At 35.8% G+C, this 24,743-nt stretch overlaps 1 protein-coding gene across 4 annotated transcripts in view; it reads left to right on the forward strand.

Moving 5' to 3' along the window:
• Positions 1–24,743, forward strand: part of CEP350 (centrosomal protein 350) — a 112,254-nt gene that overhangs the window by 23,803 nt on the left and 63,708 nt on the right. For 2 of the 4 annotated variants that reach the window (XM_045838708.1, XM_045838706.1), the window contains exons 7-15: positions 3,425–3,538; positions 6,669–6,782; positions 9,021–9,047; positions 10,636–10,782; positions 12,273–12,928; positions 14,093–14,214; positions 17,863–18,923; positions 20,526–20,676; positions 22,053–22,225. In XM_045838708.1, the coding sequence (XP_045694664.1) occupies positions 3,425–3,538; positions 6,669–6,782; positions 9,021–9,047; positions 10,636–10,782; positions 12,273–12,928; positions 14,093–14,214; positions 17,863–18,923; positions 20,526–20,676; positions 22,053–22,225 (2,565 nt within the window). The remainder of the gene's footprint in view (positions 1–3,424; positions 3,539–6,668; positions 6,783–9,020; positions 9,048–10,635; positions 10,783–12,272; positions 12,929–14,092; positions 14,215–17,862; positions 18,924–20,525; positions 20,677–22,052; positions 22,226–24,743) is intronic. The other 2 variants (XM_045838707.1, XM_045838709.1) reach the window with 1 other exon arrangement.

A 24,743-nucleotide genomic window follows, 5' to 3' on the forward strand; every position in this document is an offset into this window, starting at 1 on the left:
ATTTTTTAAAGTTCAGTTTTTTCTAGATAAATGTGTGAAGATCAAATATTGTCAGAATTTGTTCTGTTAATTTTAAGTTATGAACAAACCAAGACAGTTTTTGCTGTAGTCAATTGTGTTTTGTATTTTTACTAAGTCTAATTTTTCTCTGACCCCTTTTTAAATTTTTAGTCCTGAAGTGTCTTTAGTCATTTTTTCCTGCAGAATAAATTTTACTGTATACAGTTAGAATAGTTACCAGCTTTATTTTGTTGCTTGCTATGTTTTATTAGTGATATACATTGTAAATTAGATAAAAATGGGTAATTTGCATTTTATTCTAGCTAATTTGTGATGAAATCTTGAGCAATTCCCTTTTTTTTAAATTATTTTTACTTTTTCTTTAAGATTTAATTTATTTATTTTTAGAGAAAGGGGAAGGGAAAGAGAAAGAGAGGGAGAGAAATATCAATGTGTGGTTGCCTCTCATGTGCCCTCTACTGGGGACCTGGCCTGCAACCCAGGCATGTGCCCTGACTGGGAATCAAACTGGCGACCCTTTGCTTTGCAGTCCGGCACTCAATCCACTGAGCCACACCAGCCAGGGTGTGAGCAGTTCCCTTTAGAAAGAATACTGAAAAAAAAAATTGCTCTGTTACCCATGATTGGTCTGATGCATTATTAATAAAATTCTCTTCATCCTTTAGTTAGTTGTGTGCCATGTAATAATTGTCCACACTGTTAACAGAGCAAATAGCAATGGTGGGGTCAAAATGTTCATGTTGGTTCTGAGATAGTGAGTGATTATCCAAAACTTTTGCTATACTTGTATCAGACCCGTTAAATGCATATGGTACATTTAAGATTTGTTCATTCCAGAAGTTCAAGTTCTGAACTTCCAGCTATTCTACTAAGGCAAAGTTAAGATGGTCAGTTTGAATCCATATGTTATTTAATAATTTATAAAAATCTAAAGTGAAAGTTTCATTTGTTCAAATGCATAATAAAAATTCACTTCATTCCGAAGTCAAAAGATGAAAAGGGTGGACCTTCAAAAGCTCTTTGCTCCACCCACCTGGTCCCTTTTCTGGAGGTTACTGTGTATTTTCCAGAGATATTTTTTTCCCAGATAATTTTTGCATACATAGAAAAAAGAGAGAGAGAAAGTTTATTTAGTTTCTTTCTCTTTTTTTTTTTATACAATTGTTGGCATACTAAACCAATTTAGATCTTGGTTTTTCATTTATGTTTTTGTGCACTTTATTTTAAGGAGACTTTAGAAATGTTCTGTGATTCTGCTTTAAAATTTGAAGTACTGAACAGAAATGGTGTTTATGTGATCCTTTCTTGTCTTATACTTAGTTACTGTTTGCACATCTTTTTTTTTTTTTCCTGGTATAAATGCCCATGAATGTTAAGAGCCTGTATAAGTCATCCTTACTTTATTTCAGGGCCTAATATAATGTCTTGGGCATAAGTGCCCAGTAAATTTTTTATTCTATTCAATCAATTCAACTAGTAAGAAAAAAAGTGGAGAAAGAATGGAAATAAAGACTGGAGGATGGAAAGAGAAACTGATACAGACATTGAAAGCTTCTTGAAGTTAACTTACAAGTAAAGATGCAAACATAAAGAAAGGCTCTCATGCAGATAAACAGTTCTTAAAGAGGAGAGGAGAAAGAATCATAGTGTTAAATGTAGAGAGATGGGAGGCAGTTGATGATGAAGACAAGTCTCGATAGAGAGGAGACTTGCATGTAATTGCTACACTTTCTTACTACAAACTAGTTTATAACAGACAGAACACTATGTTTGTAAGTTTTTTTCTTAAACAGATATAGGTATAATTGTGTGCCCTTTGCCACAAATGTTAGGTGAAATTAAGTTTATGCTATTATGCCCAGGAGCTGAATAGATTATTTACTATTAGACATGAAATTAACTTACTAGTACATTTCATCTAACACCTCTAAAGTGCTTTTATCAATTTCAGTTCAAACTTATTCTTTATATTGATTTAATTTTACAAATATTTATTGGCTGCCAAGTTTTCGGTAAGTTGAACCATCTGAAACTATAAATCTTTGCACTGTTCTGGGTAACATCCCTATTCATTGTTTTATTGTTTTGTAAAGTAACACTCCAGGTTCAGTGTATTTCTTAAAGAGTAGTGATAAATTTGAAGTAGGAATTCAGAACTAGGAAAAAGCACATGTGTAATGGTTTTTGAGAAATTGGATAAGTATGTTTCAGAGATACATTTTTCACACTTTGGGTGCATTTTGCCTATGTAGGCAGCAACTGATCCATTAGTTCAGCCATAGGCAAAATCAGACAGATGTTAGCAATTAATGCCTGTCTTCAAAGAAGAGAATAAGTAGTATAGTCTTTCTTTTAGTCTTGAGACAGATAGTTTATATCTCTGAACTTTATAATTTATGATTAGCATTTTTAATCACTTAATTTAGTGTTTCTCCATTTTTAGTCTTTTTTGAACAAATGTACTATGTATTGCTTTATCTCACCGAAGCTTGCTTTTTCCAAATAGTATTTGTCAACACATTATGTGGTAGCTAATGATGCATTCCTCTCTTAAAAGCTTATAAAGCTGCCCAGCCTTATTAGTTACTAGGGAACTGCAAATCAAAACCACAATTGAGATACCATTTCATACCTGCTAGGGTGACTGTAATAAAAAAGACAGACAATGACAAGTGTTGTTGAGGATGTGGAGAAATTGGAACCCTCATATATTGCTGGGGAGAATGTAAAATGGTGCAACTATTTTAGAAAACATTTTGGCAACTCCTCAAAAAGTTAAACAGAGTTACCATATGACCCAGCTATTCCACTCCTAGGTATAGTACCCAAGGGAATTGAAAACATATGTCCACACGAAAACTTGTACACAAATGTTCATAGCAGCATTATTAATAATAGCCAAAAAATAAATACCCCCAAATGTTCATCAGCTGATGAATAGATCACAAATGTTTGTACACCGGTACAATGGAATATCATTCTACAATAAAAAGGAATAAAGCTTTGATACATGTTATACGGTGGATGAACACTGGAAACATCATACTAAGTGAAGAAGCCAGACACAAAAGGTCATGTATAGTATGATTCTGTTTACATGAAATGTCCAGAATAGGCAAATCTGTAAAGACAGAAAGATTAGCAGTTGCCAGAGAATAGAGATGGTAGCGTGGGGAGTGACAGCTAATGTGTACAGGGTTTCTTCTCAGGGGGATGAAATGCTCTGGAACTAGATGGTGATAGTTGTATAACTTTGTAAATATACTGCAAACCACTGAGTTGTACACTTTAAAAGAGCGAACTTTATACTTTGTTGATTGTATCTCATTTAAAAAAGAGTATAACAAACAATACTTATAAGGCAGCTTTGATAAGAATGTTCTGTACTTTTGGTATGTATTAGGTTTCAATCCTTCAGAGACCAGGATTCGAACACCCGATGGCAAAGTGTGGCAAGAGGCCGAGTTTCAAAACATGAGCAGAGAACTGTATCGAGACTTAGCACTTCACTTTGCAGGTGAGAGGAGAGCTTTCTAAGGGTTTGAGTGTTTCATCATGCATGCTATCTAACTTAAAATATTTAAACATAAAATGGCCACCAAGCTAAAGATATTTCCCTTTTCTAACTACATGGTATACTAAAGTAGTGGTGGTTTTTGGTCTGTCATAAGGCTCCCTTAGCTTCTAGGCTCTGCTCCAGGGTTAAAATTAGCACACATGGCTGATGAGACAGAAACAAGGCTATTTTTAAACTGAAGGGCTTTCAGAGTGGGGCCTGTCTGATTTGAAGAAAATATAGCAGTCTAGTTGAAGTTCATTTTTACCAGACCCCTTAGATGTTTGAAATGGTCAGTAATTTCACAGGCAGCAGATAAGATACTAATATAAGGGCAAAATGCAAAAAGAAAAAGGAACCTTTTAGGAAGGGAATAATGTTAGAGAATTGGAAATATGAGGAACTTCTGGAAAATTAGAAGAAGGAAATAAGGTCATACTCAAAATGCTACTATGTATTGAACATCTAGTATGATTTTGGACAAGATGTTGGGTATTTAGTATTCTGTATTTTTTACAGTTGAGGAAAGAGAGACTCAAAGAGTAATTTTCCCAAGGTTGCATAGAGCAGTTAAGAATTGAAGCCAGTATTCAAAGCCAACTCTGACCGTAAAGCCTGAGATTTTTCTAGGAAGCCCCCATGGAGATTCTACTAATAAATTTTGTGGCATTAAGTGTTTAGTCTACTTTTTCCACTGTTAATTGGAAAACTGTATTTAGTTAACAGTAAAGGTTTGGGAATTAGCTTAGAAGGGTTCAAATTGGGCTCTGTCACTTAATTAGCTCTGTACACTACCTGTGTTAGATAACCTCTCTTCCTTGGTTTTCTCATCTGAAAAATAGGGGTAATAACAATATACCTCATAGGACAGTATCATTATAGACAAGTAGAATGCTGTATGTCAAAGAAGTCTGAAAGAGGTTTGTCTGTTACACTCGTGTTATGGTAGATGATGAACTCTGTGCTCATGGCGAAGACCAGTTCATCCGCTTGTGTTGTAAGGTCCATGTGCTCTTGTGTCTTTAAGAACACAACTTGAGCATGTTTCCTTCCTTTTACATCATCAAATGCTCTCTCTCTACAAGGTCATTTTGTCAACACACTGTTTGATAACATGCCGCCGTTTCAGCCATCATACAAGGACCCCTCTCTTGACCCTGCTGTCTTCAACGACTGCCCTTCTCATCTCCTATTTTCAGTAAAACTTCCAAAAGTTTCCCTGTACTCACTGTCTCTAATTTTTCTCCTCCCTGTCACTCTTAGGTCCTTTCTCTTAGGTGTTTGCTCCTACTTCTCTGTGAACTGCTGTTAAGATTATCAGTGACTTCCATGTTGCTAAAACCAGTGTTTAATTCTGATTTGTCATCTCTCAGGAATACTGGACAAGATTGAAACTCTTTACTTGACATTCAGGATACCACCATGAGTGTTTGGTTTTCCTCCTAAGTCTAAGTTGCTCGTTTTCAGTTTTTTTCCCAATCGATACCTTGACCTCTAAATATTGGCACGTCCCATTCTCAGTACATGGATCTGTCCCCCTCTCCTCCTCTCTCTTCCTCTTCCTCCCCCTCCTGCTTTCTTTCTTTTTTTTCTTTTTTTTGGCAGGGGAAGGGCTTTTAATTATCTACATACACATAAGACAAGCTTATCTCATCTCAGAGCTTTAAATATTTGTTGTTGATTCCCAAATTTATGCCTCTGGTCCAGACTTTGCCTCTGAACTCAGGCTCTTATATCCAGCTGCTAACTCCAGATCTCCCTTTGGATGTATAATAGGTTTCTTAAGCTTAATGTAGCTGAAAGGTAGCCGACTAACTAGATGGGGTTGCTGTACATACACCCCTTAAGCCTACTCCTCTGGTAGTCTCTCCATCTCAGGTAATCTATTCTAATTATTCTGGCCTCTTGACCCCCATGTTTTCCTTATGCCTTATTTCTAATATTGCCTGAAATACATCTAAAATAAAACCACTACTTAGCCTGCCTCTGTCACTGTCACCTAGGTCTGAGCCACCATCAGGCCCTTGTCCAGATTACTGCAGTAGCCTTCTAACTGGTCTCCCTCCTTCTGTGTTTCATCTGAGTTTGTTCTCTTCGCAGGTGTTAGAGGAGGCTTGTTAATATTTAATTGATATTACATCGCTCCTTTGCTCAAAATCTCCCAAAAACTTTCCATCTCATTCTTGAATAAAACTCCAAGTTCTTATAATGACCTATAAAGCCCTACGTGGTCTGGCCCTCAGATATGTCTCTGACCCTGGCTATTACAGCTTTCCTCTTTGCCTCTTGCACAGTGGCCTCCTGCTGTTCCATAGACACTAGGTATGGTCTTGCCTTAGAGCCTTGACTCATACTTCCTTCCACTTGCCCAGAATGCAGTGCTCTATGTATTTTAAAGTATGTTTATGTGGATCTGTAATGGAGGTTAACGTAACTCACACACACAGGGGTGGACAAAAGTAGGTTTACAGTAGTGAGTACATGAAACAGTTTATTCCTGTATTGTTTATTTATTATTTATTTGTATTATGTAAACCTACCCCTTTATATATTCCTTTATTAGAATTGAAAAAAATTAGTAATTTATATATGAAATACCTTCACATATTTCACTAGCATAACCATAAAAGGGCCTAATTTAGGAATATTACATTGAGTATTTTACGAAGTTTTATTTTAGAAGTTCACAAATATCCCAGTTATGTAGGAATTTTTAAATGAAGTTGGAATCTGAGAAAGTGCCTACCTCTGAGATTCTATAAATACTGTGGATCCTGGGTTGGAAAGCATTAGTTGCACTTTCTTTCAGTTTGTGAAAACGAGTTAAATTTCTCCAGTGTTTTCGGCGGGTGGGGTGGGGGGGAGAGTAAATAAACAGAAAGAATTGGAACCTAACGGCAGAGTAGTAGTAATCTTTAGACCTTTTCATAAGAGGAGTTGGCATTGGTAGCTTATGGGTCATAGAAATAGCCTTAGTGAAGGTTTCTTTCTCTCTACCTGAATCATATACTTTATGCTGATTTTTCATCCTGGGGGCAGGATGAGTGAGTGGGTAGGAATCATCGTAATATTTGCTGTTTCTGCCTTTCAGATGATATCTCTGTGAAAGAGAAACCTGCTGAAAAAAGTAAAGAGAAGAAAGCGGTCAAGCCAGTACGAAAAGTCCAAAAGGTAGCACAATTTTCAAGTCCAGAATGCAAAACAGGTTAGTTTTTTCCATACCGTGTACACCCTAAAGTTAAGTATTACTGAACTGGCATGTACGTGGAAATAAGTGTCTGTTACCTAGATGTTCTCATTGTTTGGCACATATGAAAATGGAATACAGTTTGTGTGTCATTATTTTGTGTATGTGTATTTAATTGACATATCATAATTTATATGTAGTTAGAACATATAGTTTGATAAGTTTTCGTATATGTATATACCCATGAAGCCGTATGTTCACCATGATACTGATTATATCTATCACCCCCCAGTTTTTTTCTATCACTCTTCATAGAAATCAATCAGGTTAAAGGTAATGATTTTTATATAGTGAACTTTTGTATACAAAGGGATTGCTTATGAATGTCACTAAGGAAAGTGTGGCAATCCAGGCCTGTAGTGGTCAGGCTGGACTCTGAACAGGTCAAGACTGGGAAAGAAAAAGAGAATTCGCTAGTTCCATAGTGACCAACATTTCAGGCTCAATCCAGGTTGCCCAGATTTGTAACCTAGCTTTGTTCCTTTGGTAAATGAGTGGTGTTAGTACCCTTCATTTTTCCCATGTGCAAAAGGGAAGGCAGTAGTGCTTCCCATGGGGTTGTTGTGAGAACCGAATTAATACCTAAAGCACCCAGCGTAGCACCTGGCATATGGTAAGCAGTCAAATGTTAGGATTGATTCATTAATAATAATAATGATTATTTCTGGCTATACTGAAAGTGGCTATTTAGTATGCAATATTCACGTCATTGAGTAATTTGGGCCAAGAGAGTGAAGAAAATTGGGGACTTGTCACTTTCAGCTTGGAGACATTTTTAATCAATCATTCATACATGCATTCATGATGCAGATATTTTTGAGCACTTGCTATATGTGAGGCATTGTGCTGTACTAAGCTTAGAAAATTGGTAAGCAAGATGCACAGAGCCCCTGCCTTTCTGGAGTTTATGATTTCGTCAGGAAAACAGTGGATTCAGAGCTAGAATGAAGGATGATGAGTGTGTGACAGGGGATGTGCAGGGTCTGTGGAAACAGAGCAGGGGTGGTGGAACTCTGGCTTTTGACCAGGCACTTGTTTTTCTGGCCATAGACTAGTTACCACAGTGGCAGATAACGTATTTTGTGACACCCACTGTTAACTTTAGCTGTCATAAGAAAATGACCCACACTGTACACAGATAAAAAATAAAACTTTATAGGAGCATGAATCATCTGAATGTAAACACTAATTCTTATGTTAAAAAATAATCCATGTTATTTTTTCATGAAATACTATGTAATACTGTTGTCAGGAGCATAGTTTGAAATGAAACACTGGAACCACTGTGACTTGGAATGTATTTGTCCAGTTTGTGGTGAGCGAATTTCCATTTGTGCACTGGGGTGACGACTGAGACAGAGCATCATTAAATGTGCAAAAACTGTATTAATAGTTCATTTATAGTGAAAGTCCTCTTTTTCTACCAATGACTGCATGAGACTATTCTAGAAAGCCAGAATTTAGAAATAACCACCCAGCAGATTCAGAAGCCAGCATTTATAAATAACTGCCCACTATATTCATGGTTGCTTGCTTTTGATTCAGAAGATTAAGCTGAAATTGAAGAGAGGCCTGTTTTCTCATTTTGCTTAAGAACATAAAGTTTTTTTTATAGATTGAGCAATAGGCTTCAAACCTTTTAAATGTTTTAGATAGACTGTTTAAGGTTAATAACAAGGTGAAAAATATTTCTTTGCTAAAATAAATAGCACACATTTATAATTCATGTTTCTCTATAATAGATATATTCATTAAAACAATACTTTCATTTAAACTTTTAAATTAAAAGTCCTGTTTAAAGAAACTCTAAATGCAATGTCTTTTATTATAAATACAGTTAAAATACCATGACCAAAAGCTTGAAAAATAGGAGAAAACACAAAAAACCACTACTCTTACTTAAAGTATTAGTATTATATTGTGTACTTCCTTATAGTGATTTTAAAATAATAGTATATAAATATAATCATTATATACATACAATTATAACTTTTTCTCTTAGAAAATTTCCACAGAACATTTGTTATTTCTTATGGAAATTGTTGTTTGAAATGACCACACAATACTCTGTCTGTTGGGAACATAACTAGTTTAATTAACCATTTATCATTCTTTAACATTTAGGTTACTTCTGATATTAAAAATGATACAGTGAACATTTTTGGTTTTAATTTTGTATTACTTCTATTAATACAGTGCTGTGTCTTGGATGTTTTGAGCAAGGTGAGCACTTTTGGGATTCCTGACATGTAATACTACGTTTATTTTAAAATAAAGAAACTATACCCACTTATGTTTCAACAATCAATGCATAAGTAGAATGATTTTATTATAATTTTACCAGCATTGACAATCAATGTAAAAATCTATTTTTTCAAATTTAATTAGATTTAAAATACTTTATTCTGCGAACCAAAGGGTCACCAGTTCAATTCCCAGTCAGGGTACGTTCCTGGGTTGCAGGCCAGGTCCCCAGTAGGGGCTGTGCAAGAGGCAACTACACACTAATATTTCTCTCCCTCTCTTTCTCCTTCCCTTCCCCTCTCTCTAAAAAATAAATAAATAAAATCTTAAAAAAAAATCAACCAATGAATGCATAAATAAATAGAGCAACAAATTGGTGTTTCTCCCTTCCCTCTCCCTAAAAATCAATAAGCTAAAATATAAATAAATAAATAAATAAATAAATAAATAAATAAATAAAATACTACTTTATTATTTTTATTCAAATTTTTAAAATGTTGTTCCCATTTTCTTCCCATTGCTCCTCCCTGCCCCGTCCAACCCCCTTTCCCAAAGACAGTCCCTACCCCATCGTTCTTGTCCCTGGGCCCTTTGCACATGTTCCTGTGCTTGCCCCTCCCTCTTCTTTCCCCGTTATCCTCCCCTCCTCTGGTCACCGTCAGTTCGTTCTTTATTTTCATGTCTCTCTGGTTCTTTTTTTGCTTGTTTGTTTGTTGATTAGGTTCCACTGAAAGGTGAGATCATATTCCATTTCTTCTATTACTTTGCATTTAAGTATATATATATATTTTTTATGTTTTCTGTTTTCTGAACAATCTTTTATATCTTTTTTTTAAGTTACTGTCTGTTTTAAGGTGATGGTCTAATTTTAAATTTTTTACAATATGAAAATAGTAAAGGAAAAGATTTCCTCCTGGTAAACAGTTATATTTATTTGAACATTCTTTTATTTTTATAAAATTTTATAATTAGGACAGCTGAAATGTTGATAGTGTTTATTTTTAAATATCATTATTTTATGTATAAAAAAGCGTGTAGTTTGGTATGTATTTGTAAAATTTAATGTGTAATTTTTCTGTAATATCATCCCCTCCAAAGGTAGTCACGGTTAACTGTTTGTTATATATTATATATTTTCTCAGTTTTTTTCCTGCACTTAGGTCAAGTCATTTGTTTGTTTGGCAGATGCTCATTTTACTTTGTGCCAGAAACCATGCTAGTATTGATAAACCAAACACTTAATGTAGTTGACATATTTTTGTTCTGTGCCAAAATTGTTGGATTCAGTGACCTAATTTTTGAGGTTTCAGTTATCATTATTAATATTTGTACTTTCAAAGCATTTTACAGTTATTTGAGGTATATGGATAAATCAAGATTTAAGCAAACTGTTCATTGAGTTTGGAGACTTAGGGTTAAAAATAAAAGTTGATTGTAAACCCTTTAATGTTGGCATAAGATAAGCATAAGATTACTAGAAACCCTGTGTGCCTGAGTAGGCATGTAATTCTCAGAGCTAGAACTTATGTTTCAGATTCAGTGCAGTATGTGTGTGCGTGTGTTTCAGGTGGCAGTCGTCTGATCAGTACGTCTTCTTGGCGAGATGGACAAAAATTAGTGAAGAAGATTCTGGGACCTGCACCCAAAATGGAGCAAAGAGAGCGAAGAACAGCATCAAGTGACAGAAGTGGAAGAGAAAGAACTACTAAATCTGGTAAGTAATCAAATTATTACATTATCTTAGTAATTAAAATTGAGAAAAACAATGAAAAGTTGCTTGTGTAAGTACTTAGGGTGAAAATACTCTTTTGGGAATGCTTTGTGTCTTTCTATATACAATTGTGAATGTAGTCTAGAAAAAAAGATACTCTACTGGGCTTGTCTGGATAATTTCTACACAGAGGTGTTATGGTGATCTTTATGAAGAATATTTAAGAAAAGATATTAAACCCCAGTGATTGCTTAAGAGCTTAAAATTGAGTGAATTCTAAGTATGGTGGAAACCTCTAAATTGTATGCAAACTGCAGTCATGTGGTTTGATAACTAAATCTTATCACTGGTCTGGGAGCTGTGTTCTCTGCTCACTGTAATCTCTGATCCTGCCTTTATATAAAATCCTGATTTTTTTCATCGTAAGTTGTGACATTAATCTTTCTTTTTAAATATTTCATTAAAATATTTATCCTGAAAAAAAGAATTGTTTCTTATGTTAATTACATATTCTGTCTTTGTGAATAGCAAAGCATCATTTAACCAAATATTATTAGACTTTTAGGGACCTTAAGAGAATCACATCTGACCTCTCTCATCCCTATGTACACAAACACAGGCACACACCCACAAAGTTAATTTTTTTTTTTTAATTTGGCAGGTTAGGAAGTAATCCCTGAGGAAGAATTGAGTATGTAGACAGTGGGTGGCAAAATTTGATCTAGGATTAGTTTGACCTTCGAGTCTATTACTTTCTCTTTTTGAAATGTCTTGAATGCTATTTGCAATAAGTAGTTACTTTTTCATGAATACTAATTTTGGGAAAGGAAATATAAATACCTACAGGCCAGCTTTCTTTTTTCAGCAACAGTATTGCATTAATTTGAACTTCTGGAGTGGATTCAGTAAGAAATGCAATTGCAACTATAATTTTATATACATAAGTCAACATAAACTTTGTATGTGCTCCTCTTCACTTTTGTTTAGCTTGTAAACTCATGTGCATTCTCAGTCTAAAATTAAGCCATATCAACAAATGTCTAGATGATAAATGATTGTTTTCCTAAATATTTTTTCCTTCTGTCATTCATTGGAGAGTTGTGGCAGCTTAACATTGTTGTTTTTTTATCAAACTTTTTGGGGGTTTGGGAGGGAGAGTAACATTAAATAAGTACATGAGAGAGAACTATTGATGGTATTTCCTTGCTAATAGTTAAATATGTCAACAATAATATCTCTCCTTATTTCAGAATATTAAAAGATGCATTTTGTTTAAATGCCAAGGAAGCATCGTGTTTCAGAATGTAGAAATTCTTCTCCTGCTATAAAACAGATGTTTCTGTTTCCTTCTGTCATATTCTTCAGAAGACTTCCTATGATATTTGAATTAAAGTTTAAGATAAAGTGAAATTCCCTAATTTTCTCCTGAATACAATAAATTTTAGGAAAGAATACAGAATTTTAACACATCACTAACAGTTCATTCTTCGCAGGGGGTCATATTGGAAGAGCAGAATCTGATCCCAGATTGGATATTTCACATAGACATCTTCCACGAAACTCAGAGCGTTCAAGAAGTAGAGCACGGTCTGAAAATAATATAAAGAAATTAGCCCCGCCTCTTCCAGATAATAAACAGGAGGAAGATATTGCCTTAAATAAGGACTTTTTACCTGTTGAAATTCGTGGAATTCTTGATGACCTGCAGCTTGAGTCGGCAGCTCAGGCTTCAAGACAAGAGACCAGAGAGTTACAGAGTCAGAAGTCGTCAGCAGCAGTACAGGCCCCGAGGAGTCATAGCCCAGTAAAAAGAAAACCTGACAAAATCACTGCTAACGAAGATCCTCCTGTTATTTCTAAAAAGCGCCACTATGACACAGATGAGGTACGGCAGTACATTGTTAGACAGCAGGAGGAAAGGAAGAGGAAGCAAAACGAAGAGAAGAAGGCTCAAAAAGAGGCCACTGAGCAGAAGAACAAACGATTACAGGAGCTCTACCGGAAACAGAAAGAAGCCTTTACTAAAATAAAAAATGTGCCTCCTCCTGAGCCATCAGCAACCAGGCGACTGCAGGAAACTTACTCCAAATTGCTCCTGGAAAAAACGTTGCTCGAGGAGCCGACACATCGTGTTATGCAGGAAACACAGGTAATCGTAGTGGCAGAAATACAAAGGGAAGTGATTTATCGTCAGGAAAAGTTTATTTGCTATACTGTTTAAAAATTACCAACCATTCCTAATATTCACACATATGCTCAGATAGTATTTGTAATAATGAAGACCTTTCATGAAATGTGTATACTGTATTTTGCCATGTATAATGCACTCCTGTGTATAATGCACACCCACATTTTTGGCCCAAATTTTCAGGGAAAAAAATCTTTTGTTTTAATTTTTAATTCAATTACTTATTTATATTGAGATAACTTGTTTTACAAACTGCTTTAATTGCAAGTTTGTCATAAAGTCAACAAAGCAAATTATCATATTCCAGGGTATTATTTTGCATACGGATATCATTGCTTTCTAGAGTTACATTTTTAATGCATAAGCATAAATAAAAGAATTAAAAACATTTATATAGGTGCATAATTAGTACTACCCATGTATAATGTGCATCCTTATTTTTCCCTCAAAAATTTGGGTAAAAATGTGTGCATTATACATGGCAAAATAGAGTATATGAAAAGTTATTTGATAAATGTGATCTAACATAAATATTGGATTAGAGTTTTACTATTTTTCTGTTACTAATTTCAGTTGGTCTCATCACTGCTCTTAGTTATATCCCTGCCCAGTTTTCGTTGTATACTGAGCAAATGAAGTTAGAATATGATAATGAAAAGCCCAGTTTTGTGATCTGTGCTGAAATGAGAGAATATCCTAGTTCATTGGGATGATTTTGTGAGCATTGCTGATGTTTTTAAGAATACTAAGGGTAACATTGTGTACCATGAGCTACATACTCCAGACTTAAGCTTAGTGAACTTTCATAATCCTGAGGAGGTGTAGGCACTGCTAGTATCTCTACCTACCTGGTGAAAACAGAGGTTTAGAAAGAGCATTACATTCTCCAGGTTATGCAGTTAGTATCAGATGCCCTTGTTGGATTTCAGGTGTAATTTTGTTGTTAATTGTAATGGCTGTTTTTAAGACAAACTAAGTTTGAATTGGTTTTATTTGACAGGGGAAAAAAGCCCCTGCATTTCATGATCTTTGTAAAAGTGAAACGACTTAATTATTTGTCCCGTGTACACCCTGAATACATCTTTGTGGTGGGAGTCAGATAAATGTGATGTCCGTTTCTCCTAGACCAGACCAGGGTATCAGCCATCTGGAGAATCTGACAAAGAAAACAAAGTGCAGGAGCGTCCCCCAAGTGCGTCTTCCAGCAGTGACATGTCTCTGTCAGAACCTCCACAGCCTCTTGCAAGGTACAAAGGGGAGAATGAAAGCTGATCAGGGTCATCCTTTCCGTGAAATTCAGCAGAGTGGTCTGTGCTCAATTGATTTTGTGGACCTGTGTGAGAAAGAGGTTTACTTAGACATTGGTTTATATTGTCTGATGGATACTTAAGCATGGTTGCACCCATACTTGCTGTATCTGCTGTTGTGCAATCTCTGGCTGTCTTTTAGTGACCCAAGTAAATGTCAGTTTCTCCTGGGGGTCACTTGCAGTCGTAAACACTCTGGCTCTGAACTAAACACGCAACACAAGTTTGTTGGATGAATGAACCAGAAATCAGTATTTTGAAGTATTTGTGGTGAATAATTTTGAAAAGGCACTTCTGTATCCATTGCTGCATTCAAAATTTTTTCGCGTGACTCATACCAGTTTATTCATCTTATCCCTCAAAATTATGTTTGGGGATGCATGTGAACTTATGAATAAGGAAGGGGTTTGATTTAATATCAAATTGATGATTAAATCTTGAATTTGGTGATTTTACTTTAAATTTTTGTAAAAAAAATTTTTTTTGCTGTAATAATATTGTTTGCAATAAATTTTAAAAAACTATTTGTGGAAGCAAGTTACAGTGACTTTGAGATTACTTGGTTATAAATTAATCTTTAAAATACCATTTGGGAAAGACAAAGATTTTGACATTCTTTGAGACTGCACAAATAAAAATTGAATCACACACCAGTTTTGGTTTAATACACATGATTCTCCCCCTCTAGTAACACAATAAAAATACCTAAAATTTATTGACTGCTTGTTAGGTTCCAGGCACTGATCTAAGTACTTTGCTCATGTTATCTTATTTAATCCTTGTAAAATATTTTGAGTTAGGTGCTGTTATTCCTGTTTTACAGAAGAGACCTAGAATTTAATTAACTTTTTCAAATATCAAAATGTTAGTGGTAGAGGTAGATTTCAACTTAAGCATTGATTCCAGAAGCCTGTGTTTTTACTCACCCTATATACTACCTCCTAGTAAGTGAAATGTTTCCTGTGATTTGATTAAGGTTGTCAACACATTTCAAATTTTAACCAGAAATAAAGTTTTTGAATTTGAATACCTATAAGTAGATGCACTCTCCCGGTCTCATCAGTCCTATTATTGTTGTCAGGCATACCCTGCCGGCTTCATGTCTTCAATTTTTACCTTTCCCTGAGCTTCCTTCTAGCTCTACACAAGTGACCCAATATTAAAGAGAAACCACACATAAACTAATATATTACTAAACCTTGTTACCATGCACGTGTTTCTCTCCTTTCTTTTAATATAAAATTCTTTGACTTGTGATAGCTAACCTATTGCCTCTACTTTCTCTCTACCTGTGCTTAGCTTCCCCATTTCTGCTAATAGTTTTAACATAATTCAGTTACTTTATGCTTAAAAGCATGGCATTTCTTCTCCTTCCTTTTTATGTCTCATGATTCTCTGTTAGCTACCTGGAAAACTCCAAATTACTTACCTGACCTTGAAGACCTTGAAGATGTAGCTCAAAAGTCACTTGCCATAGCTGGCCGAGTTTTTTTCCCCTTGTCTACACCCTATTGAACTTTATTTACCATTTAAAAATTATTTATTGATGAGAGAGAGAGAGAGAAAGGAGAGACAGAGAGGAAAACATTAATTTGTTGTTCCACTTACTTATATATACCTTCATTGGTTGCTGCATTTATGTGCCCTGGCCATAGATTGAACCCACAGCCTTGGCTTTTCAGACAATTCTCTAACTGAGCTACCCAGCCAGGGCCTGAACTTGATTCATTTTTGCATTAGTGCTTAACACTGTATGTTAGCTGTCTATTAGTCTCTCATCCTTGCTAGATCCTAAGAAACTAAAGAATAAGGATTAAGTCTTAACTGGATAAAGTTGTTCCATTTTTGTTTCCCCTATCCCTCTACCATCAACTTAGTACCTGCTCCCAAAATTGGCATTCTAAACAGTTGAATTTAAAGATTCCGTGTTTTTACTCAGCAAACTTTATAACTTCCTTTGCATTCCCATTACTACCACCTTAGTTTGGGCTCTAATAACCTCACACCTTGCATTTGTAGGGATCTCTATTCTATGGCATAGAACCTATGCACTAGTCTTCCTTTCTTCATCCTGTTTTCGTAGTAGCCCTTCAGTGTAAAAGATGAGAGACTGCTACAACATAATCTCCAGCCAGACCTTGCATGACATGCTTTTCAGTTCCTTTATCACCCTGGTTACCCTCTAGTAGATGATGTTTTTTTAACTGACTTGGTAGGACTTCACACTAGTTTATCCACACTAGTTTGATCTCAGGCGCAGCCTGTCCAAATAACTTTGAGTCATAATTTGATAATTTGTAGGATTATCCATACCTCCCACCTTTCTGTCATCTTCAGATTTGATAAACATATCTTTATGTCGTCATCCCAAAATCATGGGCAAGACCAAGGACAGAACTTCATGTTATTTTGTCTAAGGATCTTCTTAATAGTTAACATCAGCCTTTAATATATCCATAGTATCCCTTAATATATAGGGTGTCAGTGGTCTGGAAACACAGGTGAATTATATAATACTGTCTAGGACATCTTTATTCTGTTATTAGACTTTATGGACCCCTTGCACTGTATTGTATGTTTATTACTGGTACTCAGAGTTTTACGTTGGTACTCATTGTTTTGATGTTAATTTTTTTTTAAGAACTAGATTGTAGTAATCTCCTTATTTCTTTAATATGTATGATGTTAAACATAAATGTTTGGCATTTGTTAAATACTGGTTGATTGGAATAATATGTAATGCCTATGTTAATATTTAGCAACCTTAAGCATTCTCTTTTATTTTTTATTTTTATTTTTATTTATTTTATTTTAATTTATTTTTTTTCTGCTTTTAAAGACATATCAATGTGTGGTTGCCTCTCACTCACCCCGTCCTGGGGGCCTGGCCCACAACCCAGGCATGTGTCCTGACTGTGAATCGAACTGGCAGCTCTTTGGTTTTCAGTCTGTGCTCAACCCACTGAGCTACACCAGCCAGGGCAAGCATTCTCTTTTAATATAACATTATTTTTAAAGGAAAAAGTAGAGCCAGTGCTGTAAAGAATTTTGTCCACACAGTTTTAAGGGTAATAATGCTCTCTTTAATTAATAATTTAAAATGTCTTAGTGAAGAAAGCAGTTGGCAAAACAGTATGTATCACCCTGGCCAGGTGGCTAGAGCATTGTCCCGTACACTAAAAGGGTGTGGGTACAATCCCGGTCAGGGCACGTACCTAGGTGCAGGTTTGATCCCCAGTTGGGACACGTAACCCAATTGATGCAACCAGTTGGTGTTTCTCTGTCTCTCTGTCTGTCTTTCTCTCTCACCCCTGCTCTCTAAAATCAGTAAAACATATCCTCAGGTGAGGGTTTTTAAAAAATGGTAATTTTGATAAGATTTCATCTTTGTGATAATAACACAAAAACACAACATACACATAGGAAAATGCTTGGAAAGATATGATTCTAAATGAAATATTAATAGTGCCTCTTTGTTACTGCTTTTAGCTATGACTGATCTTTATGTCCTCTTTACCTATCCTTTAACAATGGTGGCTTAGCTATGAGTTGCTGTATTAACTAACATACTGTGACTTTGATTTGCAGAAGGGACTTGATGGAACCGGCGTGGATGCAGCCTGACAGACTGAGCCCACGAGTCCACCATTCTCAGCCACAGCCTCTTGTTGGAACAGCTGGAAATTTACTCTCCCATCTCTTGAGTCTAGAGCAGGCAGGGTTTTTGCATAAGGATTTTGAATCTATTTTACCAACCAGGAAGAACCATAATATTGCTTCAGGGCCATTAACTTTTACACCTCAACCATATCTGACCTCACCAGCTGCTCATCCAGATGCCTTGTTAAAACCTAGTGCCAGCCAATATAAGAGTAAACTGGATCGTATCGAAGCCTTGAAAGCAACAGCTGCTTCTTTGTCCAGCAGGATTGAAAGTGAAGCCAAGAAATTAGCTGGGGCTAACATTAATTATGGGTCAGTATGGAACACTGAGTATGATGTGCAGCAGACACCCCAAGAAGATGGGCCTTGGACCAAGGCTCTGAGTCCACCTGTGAAAGAGGATACCGAAGATGTTTTCTCTGCCCGCATTCAAAAGATGTTGGGAACCTGTGTATCTCATGCAACTTTCAATGATGAACTTCCTGGAATAGGCAATCTTAGTGAATTTAAAAAGCTTCCTGAGATGATAAGACCTCATAGTGCCATATCAAGCTTCAGAATGAGATCCCCTGGCCCTAAACCAGAAGGGCTGCTGGCACAGTTGTGTAAGAAGCAGGCTGACTCTTCTAGCTCTGACCTGCAAGCTTGTTCCCAAGACAAAGCCAAAATGTCCCTTGGGTCCAGCATAGACTCTGTCAGTGAAGGGCCTCTTCTTAGTGAGGGGAGTCTCTCTGAAGAAGAGGGGGGCCGAGATGGACAACCCCCTTTGAAGATAGCAGAAATCTTAAAAGAAAAGGAATTTTGTGCTGGAGAAAGAAATGCTTATGAATGCATCAAAGAGTTTCAGAAGGAAGCTGAAAAATTCTTGCCGCTTCCGGGGCACTTAGGTGGTACACAAAGCAAAGGACCATGGAAAGAATTGGCAAAGGGAAGCCCGCATAGTGTCATTAACATTTTTACAAAATCATATCAGTTATATGGAAAAGGTGAGAAAAATAAGTAAGCCTTGTAATATTTGTATGTTATCTTAAGATAAATTATTGCATAATTTTGGAAAGATAATACCAAAGTACAGATTTTCATTGTTAATTAGGAGGAGAAGGGAAACATTGTCTATATTGAGATTACCTGTAAGCTTCAATTAGAGTTGTAATTTATTCTTTACATTTTTATTTTTTAGTATTTATTGTCCTAAAACAATCGTTGGTTGGTAGTTTTAGAAATTTTGGTCCAATTTAGAGAAATCTTAGATGATGTTCATGGTTGGTTTTTATCAAGTATAGCGAGGTTTCCTGTGACCATAGGTAAGTATTTAAATAGTATGTGTATTTCATAATATAATGACTTACTGGGAATACCATGGTCAAGAATTAAAAGGGGGCAACTATAGTAACATTTCTAATATGAAAATAAGTGTATTACTGTTTGTCAAAACTAATTTTAAAAGCAGACTTTGAGGCCCTGGTTGCTGTGGCTCAGTGGATCAAGTGCCAGCCTGTGAACCAAAGGGTTGCGGGTTTGATTCCCAGTCAAGGCACATATCTGGGTTGCAGGCCGGGTCCCCAGTAGGGGGCATGCGAGAGGCAACCATACATTGATGTTTCTCTCCCTCTCTCCCCCCCTTCCCTTCTGTCGAAAAAATAAATAAATAAAATCTTAAAAATAAATAAATAAAAACAGACTTTGAATAGTAATGTACCTCCATATTTGATTCCTGAAACAATAACTTCTAAAGTTTCCTTCTTATCCCTGAGATTCTGCAACACAACTTTTCTGTATTGGACTCACTTCCTTCAAGTCCCTTTTTCTGTTCTTACGGCCATGGGTGGATTCTACCTGTTTTATGCTAACATAACCTTAGAACTTCAGGTTGGAGAGTGAGGCTGAGCCTTATGTTAGCTGTTGATACTGTAGATTTTTATTTCCATTCTATGTGGTGAACAACTTATCTAACAAATGAATTGATTTCATTTGTTCATTTTATACTTAATTGAATATCACATTGCATTTTCCTAGAATTCATATTTAGCCACTTGTTACAACCTTCTATAGACTTACATATACTGTTGATCTCTTTTGTTTAACACTTTCCGGAGATGATAATTTTAAAGTTCTTTTGATTTTAAAGTTCCCTTGATGAAAGCAAAGTCCTTTTAAATCAGCACCTTTGTTTTTTAATAAGAAATTTGGGTTTGTTCTAATATCCTTCTATTAGATTTTCATTAAGATTTTATAGTTGTACTGAAATATTTACAGTTGAAATGATGTTTTATCTGGGATTTGGCTCAAAATAATCTTTAAGGGGAGTGAAAGTTGGGGAGAATTGGAAGTTTAATTGAAACTGGGTTGATCACATATTGGTGATTGTCAAAGTTGTGTGATGGATACATCTGTTTCATGTATGCTTGAAAATGAATAAAAAATTTAAAATGTATTGTTAAATATAAAGATGAATTGAAAAGAAGCACTAATAAAAGCAATGTAAAATATCCCTAAATCTATGTTGTTAATCTCCACGTTGTGGAATGCTTTGCTTGTGGTAATTTTATTTTTGTTTTAAAATGCATTTTGATTTTTTCTTTTGACAGGGTTTGAAGACTCATCGGAAAGGGGGACCTGTGCCCCGAGGCCTGTGAACGCCAGCACGGCCCCTCTAAGCAGTGTTTCCTACGAAGATGATTTCGTGTCCTCTCCAGGGAGTGGGACTTTGACAGAAAAAAAGTCAGCTCCTGAACCGTGGTAGGAATGTGTTCACAATATGGAGAATGTCTGAAGAGTGAGAAAAATGTACAAGTGAGAGCCGTGGTCTGAATATTAGTCAGATTTTGCTGCTTAAAGATACACGTTGAGGGTGCGTAGTGCAGTGGTTACAAGGGCACAGGCTCTGGGTTCAGACTGCCTGGGTTTAAGTCCGGTCTCTTCTGATCATTAGTCTTTTGTGTTTGGGTGTTTACATAACCTCCTTGGGCCTCACTTCCCCCCTCCGTGAAATGGGAAAGAATAATCGTACCTATCTCATCGAGTGTTAAGAATATTCAGTGAAATACGAAGAAAAGGGCCTGGAACATCGCAGGTCGGGAAGTCAGTCTGCAAGTCGCCCGTGGAGAGTCGTATTGGTTTTCTCTGATAGAATTGAGGATGAGGTAGATCCTTGACTTCATGATCTCGGGTAATCAGTAAATTTTTTTAATAATTGGGACAACATCTAAAATTTTGCAAAGCTTTGGAGAATAACAGTTACAATGTTAATATTTGTTGAGCACTTTATGTGCAAGGCACTGAGAAGACTGCATTCTTAAGCCTGACGTGATTAGTGCTATTGTTACCATTCCTACTTCAGGAACTGCGGCACTGAGGTTAAGTTACTTGTACGAAGTCATACAGCACGTGAACCAGACTTTGCAGAGAGCATTTCCTCCCTAAATTTTGTTACTATATAAAGGAATCTGTAATTACTTATATCAATATTATTTTCTTCAAAAATTATAAATTATAATCCATATAAAATGACTGGATGGCCTTTTAAAAATAGTTATGTCTAGTTGGACTAATGAAAATAATTACTATTAAAATTACAGGAGGAAAAGTGTAGTTTTAATTTTGAGCTCTAAAGGAAAGATTAAATTTTAAAATCAAAACTTGTAAGGATTTTATTGTGACATTTAATATCACAAGTCAGCATGATTTATTGCATTTTATTTCTAGGTTGAAGTAGAACATACTAAATCGTTGTTTCCTGTAAGATTATCAAAAGGAAACTAATGATCATATACTAAATTATACATCTGAATAGAAACTGAGGCTACATTTTCTAGCATGCAGCATTACATTTTTTCTCCTATATCTGACTTGTCCATTTTTATTGGCTTCACTTTAGTAAACAACAGCCTGACATTTTTCTTGGTAATAAACTGAGCCATATGAGACAATCAATCCAGGCTTATGGTAGTAAGAAAACGAAAAAGAAAAGTGGAGGGCATCTTTGAGTATAGTTATATTTTCCTTGTGGTTAATATATCTATACTTGAATATATCTATACTTGAATATATCTGTACTTTAGCTGCGTTTTAAAGCTTTCTATTTCTTATTTTTAACCACTGCTATTCTTTGACAGTACTGGTGGTAGCATTTTGGGCATGAAGGAGGACCATTCTAGCAGGAAGTCTGCTTACGATCTTTCCTCTGTGGATGTCACCTCCCAGCATTCATCAGGGGCACAGTCTGCTGCATCATCTCGTTCATCTACTTCTTCCAAAGGAAGAAGAGGAAAAAAGGAAAAGACAGAATGTAAGTGGAATTCTGTTGAGTTGACCAAAAAGTCCATACAGTTTTTTCTGTAAAGTAAAAGACACATTCTTCATTTTTACCAATAACTTTATCGATTTGGATATTTTGAGTACGTCGGCTATCTCCCAGTGGTATAACATTGATTGTTCTCAGTTTATGCCTTGATTTGATCACTATCAATTTCAACTCATCTACCTGACTGTGGAGCACCGTCCAGCAAGAAATCTCCCGCATGAAGCTTCGCAAACCACTTCTGACACTTTGAGTTACTCACAGCACCTTCTCCATACACTGCGGGAATCTTTTTCTGAGTTTCAGTTGCGTTACTTTTCTTGAAATAATGAAGCATAAGATGCCGAAAATGTTGTGTATTTTCTTCCATCTTCAGCGTTAAAATATCTACACAAAAATTCACCAAACTTGATGTTTGTTTTTAAATGCATACTGATTTGACAGCTGTCAAAATATAATTTAACAGAATTGTTTCAAATGAAGTTAAAAACAATTACATGCTATTAGAGCCATCTGACAGGAAAAAACAAATGAACTTTTTGGCCAACCCAATATGTAGTGATTGTTTTTCTCTTACCAATGATTTTGTAGTAGTGATCTAAAGTTATGATTTTATTCCATAAGCAGTTAGGTGACTTTCTTTATGACAATGTAATTGGCTTTTATATTTATTATTACAGTAATACCTTTTGATATATTAACAGTATAAATATTTTCCTTAATACAAAAGGAATACATTTGCAAAGATAAAAAAATTAAGGGTTGTAGATAAACAGGCATACAAGAAATATAAATCCCCATTGAGCCCTCTGCTCAGAGATTACTATTAACCCTTGGTGCCTATTTTTCCAATATGTACATAAAAACACATGCACACACATCTTTATTTTAAAAAGAAAAATAAAATATTGTTTTGTAGCTGCTTTTAAAAAAACTTTATATTGTATCATGTATATATCTGAACATTATATATAATAATCAAATTTTCTTAACTGTAAAATAAAAATAACAATAGATGTTTCATTAGGTAAATTTGAAGCTTCCTTGAAATTAACAGATAGAATGTGTATTTAGCCCAGTACCTGGTCCTTTGGACACTGTCAGTATTTTTGAGTGATAGAGGAGAATACCCTGCAGTCCCCTCCTTCCTTATCCTGGCTGTGTTTGCTGTAGAGGTGAGAAGATAACAGGAATTTAGGCAAAGGTCTCTTAAACTCACAGGATGGTCCTGAGGGAATGAATGATATGCTTCTAAAATGTTTTTTTCTAAATGTAAAATACTGGCCCTGGCTGGTGTGGCTCAGTGGATAGAGTGCCGGCCTGAAAACCAAAGGTCACTGGTTCGATTCCCAGTCAGGGCACATGCCTGAGTTGCAGGCTGGGTCCCCAGTGGGGAGTGTGCAAGAGGCGACCACACACTGATGTTTCCCTCTCTTTTCTCCCTCCCTTTTCTGCTCTCCAAAAATAAAAAAATAAATAAAATCTTTTTAAAAAATGTAAAAAATTGTTGAGTTTTTTAAAAAAGAGGGAGGAGAAATCAGTCAATATAGAAAACTATTTAAAAATTAAAAAATACCTGTACTCCTTCTACCTACAGATAACCAATGTGAACATTTTTTTAGATTTATTATGAAATATATGTAATATAAACTTTATCATTTTAAACTGTTCCTTAGTGAACAGTTCAGTACCAGTTACACATTCACATTGTTGTGAAACGATCACAACTATCCATATCCAGACCTTTTACATCATCCCAGACTGAATCTCTGTACCCATTAAACAGTAACTCCCCTTCTTCTCTTCTCCCTGCCCCTGCTGACCACTCTTTTACTTTCTGTCTCGATGAATTTGACTACTCTAGGTACTTCGTGGAAGTGGCAGCATACAGTATTCATCCTTTTGTGTCTGGCTCGTTTCATTTCACATTATGCCCTCAAGTTTGCTCCCTGTCGTAGCATGTATCACAGTGTCCTTTTTGCATACCGTTGAGTAATACTCAGTTGTGTGTATACACCACATGTTGTTGTCCATGCATCAGCTGATGGACATTTTGGTCGTTTTAACCTTTTGGCTCTTGTGAATAATGTTGCCGTGAACATTGGGGTTTAAACACCTGTTTGAATCCCTGCTTTCAGCTTTTTGTATATATACCCAGATGTGGACTTCTTGGGTCAAATGGTATTTCTGTGCTTAATTTTTTTATCTTCACCTGAGGATATGTTTTTACTGATTTTTAGAGAGAGGGAATGAGAGAGATACATCAGTATGATAGAGAAACATCAATTGGTTGCCTCCTGTACGTGCCATGACTGGGGATCGAACCCACAACCTAGGTATGTGCCCTGACCAGGAATTGAACCCGCAGCCTTTTGGTGTTCGGGATGATGCTCCAACCAAATGAGCCAGCCAGGGCTTCTATGCTTAATATTTTGAGGAACTGCCCTACTGTTTGTCATAGAAGCTGCAGTATTTTACATTCTCACCAGTAGTGTCCGGGGGTTTC

Source organism: Phyllostomus hastatus, unplaced genomic scaffold, assembly GCF_019186645.2.
Source record: "Phyllostomus hastatus isolate PE091 unplaced genomic scaffold, TTU_PhHast_1.1 phas_contig_283, whole genome shotgun sequence".
Classification (NCBI taxonomy): domain Eukaryota; kingdom Metazoa; phylum Chordata; class Mammalia; order Chiroptera; family Phyllostomidae; genus Phyllostomus; species Phyllostomus hastatus.